Consider the following 18,619-nt stretch of genomic DNA (forward strand, 5'->3'; position numbering starts at 1 on the left):
CATCCAAAATTAAATCAGAGTCCAAAGCATTGCTCAAAGTTCCAATTTATTAAGAGAGTCATGTTGGCACATCTGTGAAAACCCGAATCTGAAAGCATCCCTGTTTTCCCCACCCAGTTGAAAGTTCATAATCTTGCCCCCACACCCACAAGTCCATCACATGGTCCAATCTTCCACTGCCATGCTGGCAGTTCCACCCATCCATTTCCGGTCAGGTGTAGAGGTGCAAAGACAAAGGATGACCTTGAATCCTAGAAAGGAATTTTATTTTGACAACATCACATTCTACTCCTTACTGTTCCCCCTCCCAATTCCCCACTAATGAAACAGCAGAGTAAAATAAGAGAGTGTGCGGCAGGCCAAAGATCCAGAAAGGAATATGATTGCAGGCCTGACACCTATACCATTTCAAAGAAGTGACTGTCTTAATCTCTTCTTAAAAACCTCCAGTGATGAAGCACCCACAAAGTCTGAAGGCAAGCTGGTTAATTGTCCTCACTGTTAGGAAGTTTCTCCTTAATTCCAAGTTGCTTCTCTCCTTGATTAGTTTCCATCCATTGTTTCCTGCCCTGCCCTCTGGTCCTTTGGAGAATAAGTTGACCCCTTCTTTTTTGTGGCAGCCTCTCCAATACTGGAATACTGCTATCATGTCCCCCCCCTCATCCTTCTTTTCTCTAGACTAGCCATACCCAATTCCTGAAACCGTTCTTCATATGGTTTTAGTCTCCAGGCCTTTAATCATCGTTTGAGCCTACCAACCATCTTGCCTTCCTTCCACCCTCTCCCTTTTCATCCCCAACTGCTTGGGGGCGCAAACCACCCGCTCTCCCGCCGCCTTCCCACCCCCCTCTTTCGCCAGAGAGATCCCATCCGCCCGCCACTTTTCCTCCCTCTTAAGTTTTCCCTTCGCTCCCATCTCCGGGCGCACGCGAGGGAAGGGGGGGAGGGAGGGAGGAGGAAAGGGGCGGCGAAGGTGGGGGGAAGAGGGAGGGGGGAAAGAAGGGGAGGAAAAGAAGACACTTTTTTACCCACAATGCTTTGGGAGGACGTTGACAAGTGGATCCAAGATGGCGTAGAAAGTAATGACAGGTAAGTCAGGACTTCCCTATTCGCTGGCTGGGAAAAAAAATAACCACGAAGGGACGAAAGGGGGAAAATCTCCGCCGGGGCTGGGAACCGGGGGAGAAGCCTTCCGAAGCCGCCTGGGAAGCGCGGAAGATAGGGGGTGGGGGTGGGGGTCCCCCGGGATTAAGGGGGAAAGGCTTCTCCGTCCCCGGCGGAGCGAGACCGGGGCTGGCCGGAGAGGGCCCTGCGCCTGCGGAGGGGCCTGCAGAAGTCGCAGCCCGGGGAGGAGGCGGCGGGTGGCGGCTGGGCTGTTTACGCGGAGGCGCCGCCGGGGTCCTGGGCACGAAACTGTTTCGGGGTGTGTGTGTGTGTGTGTTTGTGTGTCTGTGTGTGTGTGTTTAGACGGGGTCGGTCGGTTGCGATGGAAGGCGGATATTCGGGTCCTTCACTACTAAAAGCAGGCGAGCGATACCTTCAAGGCTTTGGAGGCAAGAGGCGCAAAAACCCACCCTTGGAAGGCTGGTGTGTGTGTGTGTATTTTTGATTCCCCCCCCCCTCCCTTTCTCTCTCTCTCTTTGAAGCCAAGTCTGAGACTTGCCTCTTACGAGGCTGGCGAAGGAGGAAGCTTTTTACAGGGCGGGCGGTAGGAAAAGCGAAATTCCTCGAGAATCGTCTCTGGGCTTTTGTGAGGCTTAGCAACAAACCACTCTTTTAACCTTTATAAATGGAAAGATCCCCTCCCTTCTCGCCACCAAGAAGCGGTCACGTAGGTATTTATTACAACAACACCACCCCCAACCCATTCTGTGAAGCAGCAACTTCTTGGTTCTTGAAGTTGGAATTAAATTATGAGTAGGGAATTTTTTTAATTTATGTTTTTGGGGTGGGTGGGGGAATCGAACATTTTGGAGAGATTGCTTGAGTTGGGAAGGAAATGCTGGGATTGGTGACCACAGTTTTAGAATTTCTTTTTAGGGTCCTCAACAAGATAATCTGGAAAAGTTAATGTTTAAAAGCAGTTTCAAAAACAGCATTGGATTGTGGTTAATTGCAGAGGGAATCAGAAAAGAATGTATCCCTCCGTACGTTAAAGTTCCTGTGTTTATATTTCGTGTATATAATACCAAATCCATAACTTTTAATATACTTTTATATCTGTGTTTTGATTGAAATATCAATGTGCATATTTATACAGGTATGTGCTTTAATATCAATATATTAAATACGCTGACGAAAATACAAGTGCAAAGAAAATGTCTTAAAAATCAGTTTTCTTACTGGAATTTGTCTTTTTGACATGGTTTTAAAATCTTATATTTTCACAATATGTAGAGGGTTTTTTTTTTGTACAAGCTTAACTTTTTGTGCAAAGCAATTTATAACTAGTAATTAAGTTTCATTAAGATGATATTACAACTTGTAGAGCCAAAGCCTGAAAGAATAGGCATCCATATTAAATAAGAGGAAATGGCCTTAATATTTGAAACTCAACATCTTTAGTGATATGGTTGATATCGTTTAACTTTTCACAGCAAATATATTGTGTAAACTTTCATGGATCTTAACCTAAGTCATCAGATTCATGGATTGATTGAAACCTGCACTACAGAAACTAAGGACTTAAGCATTATCTTTTCAACTTGTTCAATTATGATTTAAATCAGAAGATTTTTGCAGATTTTTTTACAGCATAAATAAAATAAAAAATGCAGATTTATTGAGGCTGTTGTTCACACTTAACTGAAAATACATAACAATCAATTTAATATTTTGAGTAAAAGTTTTTAGTATGGTGTAATTATTGTTTTGGAAACAATAGCTTATTTAATTAAAAGGAAATGTAAAGACAGCAAAAAGTATATGTTACATTATTCCATAAGTACAACTTAAAATTATAAGAAATCTATGGGGAGTATTGTATGTGTGTGTGCACATAATTCTTAAAATAAGTATCTTGTATTAGAAGAGGCTTAAAACCTTGGTTATTTTGATTTTTTTCATAATAGGTATAGAATTTTAAGAAGATGTAGGCTTAAAAAAGTTTGCAAAAGTTCCAGATTTAAAACTGAGGAGACTAGTAGTGAGTTTATGTTGTGGTGGTAAATGATCTGTTTTCAGATCATTTAGTGCAATACAGCTTTTTTTCTTTGATATTTATAGCTGGTTACCAACCCAAATATCTTCCATAACCTAACATTTGATAATGATTGTACTACTGCTAATATATTTTATAAATCTAAAGCCTTTAACATTTCCAAATCTGGTTGTATAAACAAGATCTTATTTGACATTTTTCTAGACACAAATTTGTTAAATTTATGGAGAAAACATGCAATAATGCAACAAATTCATATACAGTGAAAGATCTGTCATATAGGTGTGGAACTCAAAAGTATCTGGAAGATTATCTGGAAGACGGTATCAGATTGTGGCTACATATATAATATTGATCTAATTCAGATGATTGGTGTAAGGATTTTGAGATAATATGTATCATCCATCCATCCATTCATTCATCCATTCATTTATGAGATTTTTGAACATACACAGAAGAACTTTGCAGGTGCTAAATATTTTATTACCTGTTCTTTTCTTCAGCATAAGGAAATGCAGCATAAGAAAATACAGGACCATTTTAAGAGATGCCACTTCTGCTATTTATTTAGAGATTTATATCCTGCTTTAGGACCTCGCTCTTCCTTCTCACTCACCCACCTCTGTCATTGCAATAAGAAGGTGAGGTAGATTCGGTGAGAGTAATCCAACTGCAGTTACTCAATAAACTTACCAGGAAGATCTCTTGTTTGCTTTGCGATAACAATAAGTTCTAAATACATCTCAGAAAAAAAGAAAATGAGGCCCAGACATTTTATAGTTCAAATATGTTTACTTTGAAAGAAATAAAAAAGTGCTAAATGCCCAGCTTCTTTTAACTTGTGAATTCCCACAGAGATAATGTGTTTTGTTTACTACAAAGAACAGTTTATAAAGAATAATATTTTTTAAGCTCTTTAGTTAGTAATTTCATGGGATTTCTGAGTAAACAAAAGCTATAGTTTTAAATTCACTTACTGCTATGCTCACATGGTTAGATTCATACATGCCTAAGTAATATATCACAATTGAGTAACCATAGTATCTAGGCCAAAATCAAGTCATAGCTGAGATCCTCATTGGTAAGAAATAAATCCCAGTATATATATAGCAAGGAATATTTCTATTTAAGTGTTTCTAGGAATTCTCTTTTTAAAGAAAGGAGTATCTAATGTGACTGGGGAAGATTTCCAATTAAAAACAGGCATATGATGGTCATCACTCAGCTTGAATAAAACTTGCCTACCAAATCCCTGTTTGAGATTTAGTAATTAATATGTAATATGAAAGATAAGCATTTCTAATGTATAAATTTTTTTAAAGTTCATATTTTTCTAGTTTTAGAAATGTTAAAATGGAATCTAAGTAGAGCTATTTTGTTTTCATCAGTCATGGGAATGATGAATCTATTTTTAAGATTACATATAATATTCCTTAATTCAAGTGATTGTGGTAGAATCACAGACACATCCGTCCATGGCAAATATTTTACCTGGAAATATTACTAGTGTACGAGTGTATGGTACTTAACTAATCAGGGTCAATTGGGTTATTACTTTTATGAGTTCAGTGAAAAATGCATTGAGCGGAGTGTTGTAAAACCCACATATTTTATATCATTTTTAGCATCTATGTTTCTTCAGTTCCTTTCTTACATAAAAATTTGCATGCTGTTGGTGTATGTACTCATTTTTTACTTATAGGTTTGCACATCCTATAGAATTTTTCAGCCAGTGTTTCATTACTGGACATTTTTAAGAATTGTAGTTACATACTTTTGCCATGTCTTGTTGTAAACCTATGGAGGAATCTGATTGTGTACCATAAATCAGGGTTCCCCAACCTTCGGTCTATTCCCCAGTGTTGGGCTGCAACCTGTTCGGAACCAGACTGTAGAATTGGTAGGTGAATGTGCGCAACCATCCCCTTTCCCCCCCTACTGGCTACCACCAATCCGCCAAGCCGGAAAGAAGACCACTGCCATAAAGTTCTTTTGCTTATATTGCCTTTAATTGGGTTGCTATGATATTCTTCCTAATATATCATTCTTAATCAGCATCCCAAAATAACAAATTCCTCTAATATTTTTGGTTGGAAAATATAGCTGTCTTATCATCAGTGTATTTCTTTTCTCCCATATCATTTCAGTGACCATAATAATAATAATAAGGGAATAAGAAGAGAAAATACAGTGTTTTTTTAAAAAAAATATTTACAGTTGCTCACTTTTGTATTTCCAGAGTAACACATAGAAAGTTTTGTTGTAAAATAAAGAGTCAGTAATTCACTTCACCTACATTTGATTAGTGAGTCATGGTATGTCTGCACTTGAAATAATCTTTTAAGAAAAGTCTCAGAAGTGGTATTCCAATTTTAATGTTTTCTTCTAGGATGTTATTACTTGCTGTTTTTTAAGGAAACGATATGTCTAATTGCTGTGCTTCAGTGTTGTTGCTTTAATCACAATTTAAAAGCGTGGATTGTTCAGTGGTTATTTTGCCCAGCTCATGGTCCAGATGTTGGTTCCAATAGCCTGGACTGATGGTTAATGTACCTTTAGGCAGCAGCTATTTTTTAGGAGTAAAAGCTAAGGATCAGAAGTGGCAGGGAAGAGGTGGTCATATATCATCATCATCACCATCATGTCTGCTCCTTTCTGGAGTTTTGTACTGAAAAGAAACAGCCATGGGAAAAGATTGTTCTCCGTTTTATATTGTGTGGATTTGACACTCTCAGCCATTTTTAAAAAGAAAATGCTGTTTGAAAATAATAATTCAGTTCAGTTCAATTTTATTGCAGCTATAAGTCCAGATACAAACAAAATATTGAATAAAAAAGGTACTGCATCCTTCTAGATACATGTATATGTGCTATAAAAGAAAAACTAAGTATAATGGAGTGTGAAATAGTTAAAAACATAATTACTAAAATAAATCCAAATAAAATACTATTATAGCAAGTAATGATACGGCATACAAATAGTCTTCAACTTACAACCACAATTGAGCCCAAAATTTCTGTTGCTATGCAAGAGAGTTGTTAAGTGAGTTTTGCCCTATTTTACGATCTTTCTTGTCACAGCTGTTAAGTGAACTCCCTGTTTACTTTGCTTGTCAGAAGGTCGCAAAAGGTGATCACTTGACCCTGGGACACTGGAACGGTCATAAATGCATGCCAGTTGCCAAGCATCCAAATTTTGGTCATGTAACCATGGGGGTACTAACAATGGTTGTGAGCATGAAAAATGGTCATAAGTCACTTTTTTCAGTGTTGTTACTTCAAACGGTCACTAAATCAATAGTTATAAATCAAGGACTATCTGTATCATACAAAAGATAAAATAGATCTGAGTGGCTTGAGAGATTATTTTCAAGTCCTTGTCTGAGAGTAGTGGCATTTCATAATAGTCATACTTTCTACCTGGACCTTTCTTCAAGATGCCTGACTCTACCTTGTCATTTTTAAAAACAAAACTCTTAAAAAAAAGTAATAATTCTAAAAATCCAAGAATTGTTCAGTTGCAGCAGTGGATTTCACATTTTGTTACCGCCGGTTTGCCTCGCATGCGCTTGGCCTTCCACGCATGTGCTTTTACTCTCTCGCGCGCCTTCCACGCATGCACCCAGCCTCAAAAACGTGTTTGTTTTATGTTTTGTTTTATAGGATTTATATGCCGCCCTTCTCCCAAAGGACTCAGGGCGGTGTACAGCATTAAAAAACACATATTACAAAACTTAAAAGAAAATTAGAAACAATCCAAGAAACAAACCAAATTAATATAACACTAAAAATGTGCCTAAATAGGATGGCATAGAGCCAGGGTGGGTTGCCCACCTGCGATTTCCGCTACCGGTTTGGGTGAACCAGTTTGAACTGGCTAAATACCACGTTTGCTCAGTCTTGATTTGCTGTTATATAAGACATGTTTGTTCATTTACTCCCTTAACTATAGTTAATGTGAAACCATATAAAAGAGATCTTAGAATGGTAGGAACATGAGCTTTACTAATCAAGGAATGACAGAGTATGTTCTGAGTTTCTTATACTGTATACCTAATAACTGTTTTTCTTTTTAAAAATGGGAAAAAATCCATCTTTTACTACTTAGGTAAATAGAAATCTATCAAATAAAATTTTCGGTTTCAAAACTAGCAATGCACTTTGTTTTAGAATAACATTATCACTTATATTTACTCCCACGATAAGCATTTACCTTTGACCAGGTCCTACTGACAGAAATTCTGGAGTTGTGGAGAGGTTTTTTGCCTAATGTTTAGACTAAAATTTAATGTCTTGTCTCTGTCCGATAATTGTTTGGTTATTCAAGGCTGAAGTTTCTTGTTGATCATGGAAGGACATGAATTGTAGTATTTTCTCTGAGAATTAATATCCGCAAAAAAACCCAGCAGGTTTTTAAGTACTATTGGAGAAGAAAAATATTTGTGAACAAATGGATGGCCTCATGGACAATATGACAAAAAGAATATCTAAGATACTTGTTGCTTTGTTCTGGAAAATCCTCCTGAATCAAGTCAAAAGCCATTTATGTCCTACAAATGACTTAACTATGATGAATTCCTCTTCCATTGTTTTCCAATAGTATTTAAGGTATGAGGCCTCTGATCAAAGAGGTATCAAGACTAGCTTCAATTATCACTGAGAAATACCAGTAAATATGCATGATCACAAATTGCAACTTTTCTGTTTGAAATGTCACGCTTCCACTTTGCAGGTAGTGCAGCTATACAGTTATTCTCTATCATACATTGTTGTTGAACAGAATTTTGTCCATATCTTTGTTTTAATTATCACTATGGGCATCGATTTTGGTGGGTACTACTACTTCTCCTGTTACCTTAAAGAAGTAACAGTAAAGGCAGAAGGAAAAAGAGAGCATTGCATTAAAAAAAAAAACATTGGTAAAATTAATATGATTCTGTTGGCCAAAGTAAGCAGATAATAGAGGATTCTACAGAATAAAAAGTTTCCCTGTCAGTTGTGTCTAACTCTAGGGCACATTGTTCATTCCTTTTCCTAGCCAAGGGAGCAAGCATTATCTGAAGATGCTTCTGTGGTCATATGACATGACTATATGCCGAACACTTATGAAATGCTGTTACCTTCCCACCAAAGTGATATCCATTAATCTACCATATTTTTCAGACTATAAGATGCACTGGAGTATAAGATGCACCAAGATTTCGAAGAGGAAAACAAGAAAAAAAAATAGTTTTGGGCCTCCACGTGTCTGATTTTTGCTCTCTCCAGCCCCCAGGAGCACTCTGCAAGCCTCCCAAGCCGCCTTTGTGCTCTGTTTTTTGAGAAAAATGGGTAAAAAGCAGGCCCATTTTTGGTCTCCCAAACCCCCTAGGAGTGCCATTTTTGCGCTCTCCAGCCCCCAGGAGCACTTTGCAGGTCTCCCAAACCCTCTACGTACCCTGGTTTTTTGTGAAAAATGGGTAAAAATGGCCCCTTTTTTGGCCTCCCAAACCCCCCAGGTGTGCTGTCAGTGCTGCCACTTGGGCTGTCAGTTCTCCAGCTGTCTTTAACCACTGAGCCATGGTGCCTCATTCTACAGAAGAAAGCCTACACACAAACCAATAATTACTTAAGTGGAATTTGTATGTGGATGCACTACAGTAGGTTTAAACCTATTGTTAGAAAAAGAAAAGCTATATATTTAGTAAATAAATACATTTACAGGTAACAAAAAAATTACAATTGAACACTTATGCTTTAATGGCATTTGGTTGATTAAAAAACAAAACACAAATGCATTATTTCATTTCACAAATAAGGGAGAGAGGCTTAGCTCAAAATTTCCCTAAGTAATACAAGTAAAAATAGTTATCACACTGTTTAAGTAATTGGTTCATATCACTCAAATCTGGTGTATCTTATGTCTGAGCTTTACTGTAAGTTACTACCCCCTGCAGTAGAGTTTTTCAGAATTCATGATGACTGTAATAGAATATTTATCCACAAGATTTGTAGATGTAGTTTTAACACTGAGAATGGACAGTATCTGAAATCACTATTGTGGGTTTGTACTCTTGTCCCTGGAAATTCTTTCCTTGGGTGAGAAAGAATGGAGATGCTCTCCTATTTTTGGAGTCCAGACCTTAAATTTTATGTGAAAAATAATCAAAGTAACAGACAACAAAAATCAATTTGGCAGCCAGTAACACGCAACAAAAACCATAGAAAACAGATATTACTTTCCACAATGGAATCTTTTTGCTTCTCTTGGAATTTCAGATTGCATTGTAACTTTATGAAGCATCTATATTCCTGAAGACCTGTTTAAACAGTTCTTAATATAATTAATTAAATGGGATGCAATTAAAATAATTAAATCAATGTGATGCAATCACTTAATAAAAATATTTTGATTTCAGAATTAATGAATGACACTTTATGTAAAACCTGGGCAGGCAACCATACTGATAAATCTTTGATGTTATCTACATAATTCCAGTTCTACACATTGGATGCTCCCTGAACATGTGGGTCCCCCCCCTTTTTTTTGCAGATGTTTCATTACCAAACTCAGTACTGATAATATTACCTAGTTTGGTAATGAAACATATGCAAAAAAAACCACCAAGCTGATAGACCATCAAGGACCTCACATCTCAACCCTGAGCTACAAATATCAATGAAATGGTATATATTGATTAATATTAAATGGAGGTAACTTTCTGGATTAATACTTGCTCTTTTATTAATATAAGAGTGCTTTCTGGTTGCGGAAGAGTCTTTGATTAAGCAGAGTCACCTTGAAGGTGACTCAAATTTTTCAGCACCACCTTTGCGCTGCTCAGAGGGCCTTCAGCCTTGCGAATAGATTTTCAGGGGATTACTAAGGGCTCACGTACTGCAGAGTGTTTGTTCTGTAAGTCTTATTAGCTCCAAGAGTACTCTTTTCTGTTTTAGTACAGAAGCCCCTTGATTAATCATCTAACAAATGTATCCTAAAGCGATCAAAATCAAACCCTGCTACATATGTTTCCAATGACGCTATCAGGAACACTTCTCCTATTAAAAATAAATTGAATTGGCTGTTACATAATGCTGATTTTAGGTGGTCTTGCCTGTTTATGTAGGTATAATGATTTCTAGCAGGTAAAGTTTAACTGAAAGGAATAATTACAGATGTTCCCATGTCCAAAGATGCTAAGCCAGAAATTTGCTCCAGATATATGAAAATAGGAGTTACTCAGTAATTGGTGTGCCTACCATATTTTGTATGCTGTTGAGATGAAATAGAATAATCCCAAGTCTTTTAGGTACTGGTGGTTTTATGATAAGATATTAGCTTGCAAGCTTCCCAGCTAAATGTATAATCATGGAATGAAAGGGGCTTATATGCTTCAACCTTCATATCCATTAATTCTTGGGTTTGTGGCTGATTACTGCTACTTTCTGTGATTTGATGATTCTTCTGCATTGTTTCTTGATGGAACATCCATATTTGGCCCTTTTTATATTGTGCCTTCCAATCATTTTGTTGCTGATTTTGCTTCCAAAGTAGTCAGAGGCTCTTCCACCTTAGTGGGATCTTGCGATTAAAACACCCCTCCCCCGTGGTACACTTATTAATTTTTAAAAAAATGGATAAAAATGAAATAGTATATAATAACTGATTAAATAAAAAAATTAAGAGGAGCTCAGTAGCAATAGCATTTAGACTTATATACCGCTCTACAGTGCTTTACAGCACACTCTAAGCAGTTTATAGAGCCAGCCTATTGCCCCCCCTCATTTTACCCAACTTGGAAGAAAGGTTGGCTGAGTCAACCTTGAGCCTGGTGAGATATGACCTGCCAAATTGCAGTCAGCTGGCAGTCAGCAGAAATAACCTGCAGTACTACACTCTAACCACTGTGCCACCTCTGCTCATAAACTGCTGCTTCTCCTTTGCAGTCTTGGTACCTCCCCTAAAATAGTGATGCATGAGTTTATATATGAAGGCTCATTAAACCTTATATGGGAAACTATAATTGTGGACGTTATGCACTCATTAGGACTGAATTTATGTGGAAATTATTGATTTCTTCAGTTGTATAAAAAATGGACAGCCCTTCCCCCATTCCATAGAAAGTTTTATTATGGAAGTAGAAGATTTCTATGATTACAGATCTCTACAGGAATACACTTTCAGATGTGTCGGGATCACAACAAAAATACTGGTGACATATGTTGGATTGCATTTTTATTTTGTTTGTACCATAACAGATTGAATTGCTTTTCTCGGAATAAAAGTCTTCCCAATGTTTTATTAGCTCAGACTGTGCTATACAAATTAAAGCTTGTAATTCTGTTATAGAGCATTCCATGACAAAATAATCTATTTGAAATTTTTCACCAGCCAGAGAAAATACCTCCCAGTTATGTCTACACAGAGGTGGGTTGCTCCCGGTTTGGCCTGTATTGGGCGAACCGATAGTAGCAGTGGTGGGAGGCTCCGCCCACCCGCCTGGATGCGTGAGGGTGAACTGGTATTAAAAAATTTGGAAACCTACCACTGCTGTACAGCATTATGAATAGTTATACTTTTGGCCAGCAATCCTGATGAATCAGGCGGATTATATAGGTTTAACATTATTTGTGTTCTGTTATGGCACTGTTTTAAAACCTGCTTTCGGGGCAAAGATAGCTTTCAGAGTCGGTAAAGCAATTAAACACTATCTCTTTTTGTGGTCCCAAGTATACACAAGAAGTTTGGCGGTATAGCTTTCCTGCAGGGTAAATTATGAAGTCACATACATCAAGAAATATATTCTGTCTAACAATATAGTGAAATCATGCTGTCTGTGTATGCTAGTCTCCAGGTTTCATTCTAGAGCTCTTCTTCTCGCCTTTTTGAATCAACTGCTGCGTAACTGCTACGTTTTGAGGGTTTCTGCCTTCTGTCCCTTGTTTACAATATGGCTGTTTCAAGCATGAGAATCAGAGATTCCTGCCTCACTGGCTTCAATTCTTACACTATCTCTCCTTTTCTCTTTATCCTTTTCTTGACTGAGCAATCATATAGTAGCAAGTTGCAACTAGTTTAATAATGGGATTGTAATTCAGACAATGAGCACGACAGTCAAAAACTCAGCTTAAACACTCAGGTCCAAACTGCAGGGAAGATGAGATCTTGTCTGGTAGCCAGGGTACTGTACCAGCCATGCCAATGCAGCTTAAAGCAGAGAGTCCAGGGGGAAAAAAATCCCCAGAGATTTACAGTCCAGAATTGTAGCCACAACAATCACGAGTTAAAAGATTGGCAGTTAATGGGAAGCAGGTGCCGATAAAAGGGGTGAGGTGGGGCAGAGAAACAAGACTGTTCTGTATCAGCCAAAGATTCAAACACAAAGGAATTCCACAAGCCAGTTTGAGTCATAAACCTTGACAAGAGAGTAAAGATTCAGGAATGTAGGTCTAATTTGGGGGACTTGTTAACAGTGGACACTGAGGTCCTGGTAACTACTGCTAAGTAGCTCCAGCTACAAAAATCTTCAAAAGTCAGCATTGCTGGAAGTTATTGAGCTGGGAGATCAGTCAGAAAATGTATGGAAGTGTTTCAAATAGGATTGCTGAAGGATCTCCCACATTTTTTTCATTTCTGAACAGCTCTTGCCAAAGAATCAGATGCTCCAGAAGGCTCTTTCTGTGTTGGTAATTCAAAATGAACCAGTTGATCCTTGAGAAAGTGTAAATTGTTCCATATAGTAGAAGACAATATGGCTGTCAATCATTTTTCCTGGCCTACTGATTACTGGTAATGATTTTCCCCAGCTCTTTAAGCCATGTTGGTATAGTGTAAGAATCTAAGATAATCCCATCAGAATGACTTGCTTTTACCGTGTATTAATTTTGCAGTGGAGAACATATTTGAGAATATTCTTCAATATTTAAAAGTTCCTCTGGAGGCAAGCTCATTGGAAAGGTTCCATGAAGGTAGAATTCATTTAAAAATGTTACATGTTCTTGTAATTTTAAAGTTGATTGAATACAGTAATTTCATAACACGATATAATTTGTTTAAGCATTTCTTTTGTATTATCTGGTTACTGAATGAAGTGGCACTGCCCATTTCACAGTTTTACAATTTAATATTTATATTACCGTATGTCCCTTCCCTTCAGAAGCAGACCTGGTTTTTTTTTTTTAAAAAAAAACACCCTGTAGGTGTTTCTTTTTTTACTTGAAATGCTTTTCTAAATTAATTTTTAGAGTTTGGGATTTTAAATCAAAGAATAAATTTGTTGAAAACAAATATTTTGGCTTTAGAATGTGCCTTTTAAATATTAATCCAATTTGAAAACATTTGTATCCAGCCTTATCTTGAAGAACTTCTTTTAGGCAGCTTGTAGGATAATAAAATCATTTGTCATAGGAATGTCATGACATAAATATACAAAGAGAAAATCTCTATCTCTGTAGGAGGAGGAGTGGCAGAACCTGAAGTGTAGTCAAAAGAGGGATCAGCCTAGAATCTCTATGTAGCCTTAAGCCAGGGGTGTCCAAACTTGGCAACTTTAAGACTTGAGGACTTCAACTCCCAGAATTCCCCAGCCAGCAGAGCTGGCTGGGGAATTCTGGAAGTTGAAGTCCACAAGTCTTAAAGTTGCCAAGTTTGGACTGCCCTGCCTTAAGCAAACTAAGTCCAACCTCCCTTGAATTAAATCGACGCTTATCTAACTCCAAGCTGATGCTAACGATTAGTTGAGAAGATTCCTGTGCATAGGCAGGATTAGCAATAAAACAATTTTAACTGGACCTTTATGTGCGGAGCTTGGCAATCCCCCCCCCCCCCCAAAAAAACCAGCAATTATAAGATTCAGAGAGTGATATACTTTCTTTTAAAATATGGTACTTTTCAGGATAATGAAGAGTAAAACTGGCCTTCTTTGAATGGGAGCTCTAGAAGAAATGACCTATTTGTCCTGCTCTCCCAGGCCAACCTGAATCATTTTGTAAAGCCGTGCCAAAATTATGTGTGTGCGTGCGTGCCACAGTTCAGTGCTCCCCATGCACCTGCGCATACAACACCTACCCTGTGCGTATGCGCACAACCCCCCACATGCAGGGGGAGGGAGTTTTCACCCTCCCCAGGCTCCGGAGGCTTTCCTGAAGTCTGGAGAGAGTGAAAAATGGGCCCATTGGGCCAACCGTAAGTTCAGAAATAAACTTCTGGTTGGCTCGTGGGCCCGTTTTCCCCCTCCCCAGGCTTCAGGAAAGCCTCTGGAGCCTGGGGAGGGTGAAAACGGCTTCTCCCGGAAGGCCGAAAATCATGCGTGTGCCGGAGCTGATGGCGTGCCATAGATTCGCCATCACAGTGCTAGGGAGACATATGAAAAGAATTGACATCAAACACTAGGCTGGTTGATACAGAAGGCTGCACTTGCTCAAATATCTTGATCTCAGAGGCATCTGCAGAAAGGAAAGAAACAGGACGTTGGAGGTCATCATAGGACCATCTAGGCCCCTCCCTTTTGGTATATGTATCAATAGCAACACATATACAAATGTCATCTTGACTGGGTTTTTTTATCTTTCCCTTCAGAGTGTTTACGCCTTTACATATTTTCAGCAGGACTTTCTTTGTGCCCAATAGCAAATTGGAAACTTATAATTGTTTCAAGAATAAAATGCTCTTAAAAACCAGTCTATCCAGTGCATCCTGTACTGTGTCCTGTATTCAATGTTCTGGAGGTCATCCATAATTAATCAAAGTTGTCTTGATCCTTTAATGCTGGTTTGAAATGAAAAAAAAATCAGAATAATAATAATAATAATAATAATAATAATAATAATAATAATAATAATAATAATAATAATAATAATAATAATAATAATAATAATTATTATTATTATTATTATTATTATTATTATTATTATTATTATTATTATTATTATTATTATTATTATTATTATTATTAATGCTTCTAGACCGCCCCCTCTCCCGAAAGCGACTCGGGGCGGTGTACAGTTCATACAAAATATAACAAGATACAATAAAATTAAATATGTACAGTTGACAATTGACATGGAGGAGGTTAAAATGTAGTTAAAAGAACTGTACAAAGCAGATATAGAATAAATTCAAACCCCTAAAAACAAATACAGTAAATTAAAAAACCCCTAAAATAACCAGATATAATACATTTGCCAGGAGGGACAGTTGAATTATGCCAACAATAACTTGTTAAAGAGCTTCAAAAAGTTTAGAGATTAGACAGAAATGCTATAGTGTGATGACAACTGTTTAATATTTTGATCAGAGTTCCCAATGTCTTTGGGGCAATGGAATTATTTGAAATTTTAAAAGAATTTTATGGAAATGCAAAACACTGACATTTTTGTATAATAAGCAAACACCTTCCATGTATTTTTTTAAGCTGTGTCAGAGGAACCGATGGAAATGCAAGCTATGCTTGAGGCTAATGCTTTGCAGCATGTTAGAATCCCATTCTGTGAATGGGATGGGTGGGTGTATTAAATGACTATAAAATCTTTTACAACTTTTTGCATCTGTGTTGTACCTTCTTTGAACAAAGCATATAGATCCTTCCACATGCTACCTTGTATGACATGTAGCTGGCTATTAGTAGTAGAATTGCTTCCATCACATACACTCCCCCCCCCCCCCGTTTTGCGAGAGAGTTGAAGGGATTTCTTAAAGCAAGCTATAGGAGGAGATGGCAAATGTAGTGGAGGAGAACTTCCATGACAGTATACCATTGGACAAGAAGTGTTGAATATACTAGCATGAGGTTTTTCATATCATGCTCTTTTTGTGCAAGAACCTTGATAATTTAAAAAAAAAGCAAACAATGTCTTTGCCAGCAAATATTGTGTCTTCATGGGAGAGATCATGCAATAGAGAGAAATGTATCTGTTCTTCTTTTATGTCAGTGATAACATACTTGTTTACCAGTTGAATACACTGTTGGAAGGTGGAAATCAGAAGACTTCCAGGACATTTCCCTTTTTATCTAAAGTTACAGAGTGCAGCAAAAACTGAAATGAAATTGTGAAAGCAAAGAAGGCAGGCTAATTTGTTCAATGGGTTTTGGGGTGATATTCGTAGAATCCAGTCGAAGCCTGGAGTGTATGGCTAAGTCAAGTTACATTACTCTGTTATCCAGAAAAGCATTATTAATGTTAGTTACACTAATGAAATCAAGTGCTCGAAGGCTGAGAGATAATAACTAACTTTACTTTTTTGTTTCCCTGGTGGTGCCTAAATAGCTGGTTTTTCTGCTCATTTCATTCATTCTTCCAGTACATTCTAATTTGTCTCTGATAAATGGAAATTTTCATTTTTATTATATGCTTAAACAGATTGGCTTAGGGAGTAATTAATTTGATAATTAGTACAGACCCACCTTTATTATTTTTATGAACAACTCAAATACGTATCTAATCCTGCTTCCTCCTCCTGTTTTCCTCATAACCACCCTGCGAGGTGAGTTGGGCTGACAGTGACCATCTGTAGCTCAAAGTCACCCAGCTGGCTTTCATGGCTAAAGTGGGATTAGAACTGGTTTCTAATCTGGTGCCTTAACCACTAAATCATATAACATATATGACAAATAAATACTGTGCAGGTTATATGACATTATGTATGCAGTGGCATGTGAAAAAGACCTTGAGAATCAGGACAAAAAATGCTGTCTAGGTCAGATAGAAGAGGACATTGCTCACAGCTGCAAAATGGGCAGTGGAAGAGACTCCGAATGGACCTTCCATAGCTCCTCAGGCTGTTATGGAGATCCTGGGAGACTTGTACTTTCAAACTTGTAAGATTCTGTTAATATACTGTAGCTTTACAATAAAGAAGAGTTAGCCCCTCTGGTCGTGCTTCCTGTCTGTTTTACCTGGGAAATATATGACAATATGTGTCTTATTTGGACAATATATGTCTAAATAAGATTACATTCTTATTCTTAATATTGTATTATCTTAAAACATTGTAGTACTTTATTAAGGTCCATACCAGTGTTTCCATTAAATCTCAAAGGTGTGTGTGACATAATAAGTATTTGAATTTCTAGTATTTTATTTCCCGCCCTCCCCCAGTTTTTACGATTATATATGAATTATGTGGGTAGTGCATTATGTTTCAAAACCATAAAGCCTTCAACCATGAAATACTGAGATTTGTAAAATAACTAACAAAATCACTGGGTTGTGCTCCTTCTAAGCATTTTTTGTAGGATAAATATTGTACTCTTGAAAGACATATTATTTTCTTAGACATTGCAGTAGAAAATTGCCCTTGCATTTTAAATAAAAGATAAATATATTGTAGAGATGGTGACAAAAGTATCAGGGACTCCCTTTTTTCCTATTCATTATTTTATTCATCAATTTTATTGCTTGAGTCTGCATAAACACTCTTAACTCCTAACTCCTTTCAAAGAAAGGGGTAAAAATGTTAATTAGATTTATCACACTTTGCATGTAATGTGCTGCTATCTGGCCCACAATTAAATTACAAATCTATTTTTATTTCTGTTCTGCATTGTATGCGTTCTAGTGAAATAATTTAGATGTTTAAGTATACTTTGAAACAGTCTCTGTCATTCCCCCCCCCCCCCTTTAGAATGTTTGTGCACTAAAACAAGGTGGGGTGAGGAATGTTAATAGACCATTGATATCAATTTTCCAGAAGTACCCTAATATAAATTCTGTAGTTTTCAGTTAATTAATTTGCATTAAAGAGACTAAAGAGGCAATTCTTGAATTATTTTTAAAATGCTCTTGATAGTATGCCTAAAATTGCCTAGAAGGAGCAAATAATTTTTCTGTAGAATAGCCAGAAACCATACCATATAAAACAAAATTGGTGCAATGTACCAAAGCCCTGTCTTTGCAGGGAACAATAGGTGTGCACGTAAAAATGCAAGTAGAAAAATAGGAACCACCTTGGTGGGAAAGTAACAGCGTTCTGTGTGCCTTTGGCGTTTAGTCATGCCAGACACATGACCACGGAGAATGTTTTCAGACAGCGCTGACTCTTCGGCTTTGAAAAGGAGATGAGTACCGTCCCCTAGAGTTTGGAACGACTAGCACATGTATGAGGGGAAGCTTTACCTTTACTTTTATAGGTGTGAGAGTAAGCAGTCCTGCTAGTGACTTTGGCTTAAGCTCAGTAAAACTTTGCATATCAAAGTAAGTATATTTCGGATTCAAAAAACTATAGCAACTGGTACAGTGGTGTCAGTACAAGATTGATACAGTACTTCCAAATGGTACCACTCGCTATCAATATCACTTAGACTTATATACGCTTCACAGTGCTTTACTGCCCTTTCTAAGCGGTTTACAGAGTTGGCCTGCTGCTGCTAAAATCTAGCTCCTCATTTTACTGACCTCGGAAGAATGGAAGGCTGAGTCAACCTTGAGCCAGTGAGAATCAAACTGCTGGCAGTCAGCAGAAGTAGCCTGCAATACCGCATTC

General features: G+C 37.5%; 1 protein-coding gene across 6 annotated transcripts in view; it reads left to right on the forward strand.

Annotated features, from left to right (window-relative positions):
* Nucleotides 1–991: 991 nt before the first annotated feature.
* Nucleotides 992–18,619, forward strand: part of HELZ (helicase with zinc finger) — a 142,657-nt gene continuing 125,029 nt past the window's right edge. For 4 of the 6 annotated variants that reach the window (XM_081934397.1, XM_081934399.1, XM_081934398.1 and 1 more), the window contains exon 1: nucleotides 1,775–1,831. In XM_081934397.1, the coding sequence (XP_081790523.1) occupies nucleotides 1,790–1,831 (42 nt within the window). In that variant the 5' untranslated portion in view covers nucleotides 1,775–1,789. Of the gene's footprint in view, nucleotides 1,090–1,774; nucleotides 1,832–13,029; nucleotides 13,108–18,619 lie in introns of those variants that run through there. The other 2 variants (XM_081934400.1, XM_081934401.1) reach the window with 2 other exon arrangements.

This window comes from Natrix helvetica (assembly GCF_964273705.1).
Source record: "Natrix helvetica genome assembly, chromosome: 1".
Classification (NCBI taxonomy): Eukaryota; Metazoa; Chordata; class Lepidosauria; order Squamata; family Natricidae; genus Natrix; species Natrix helvetica.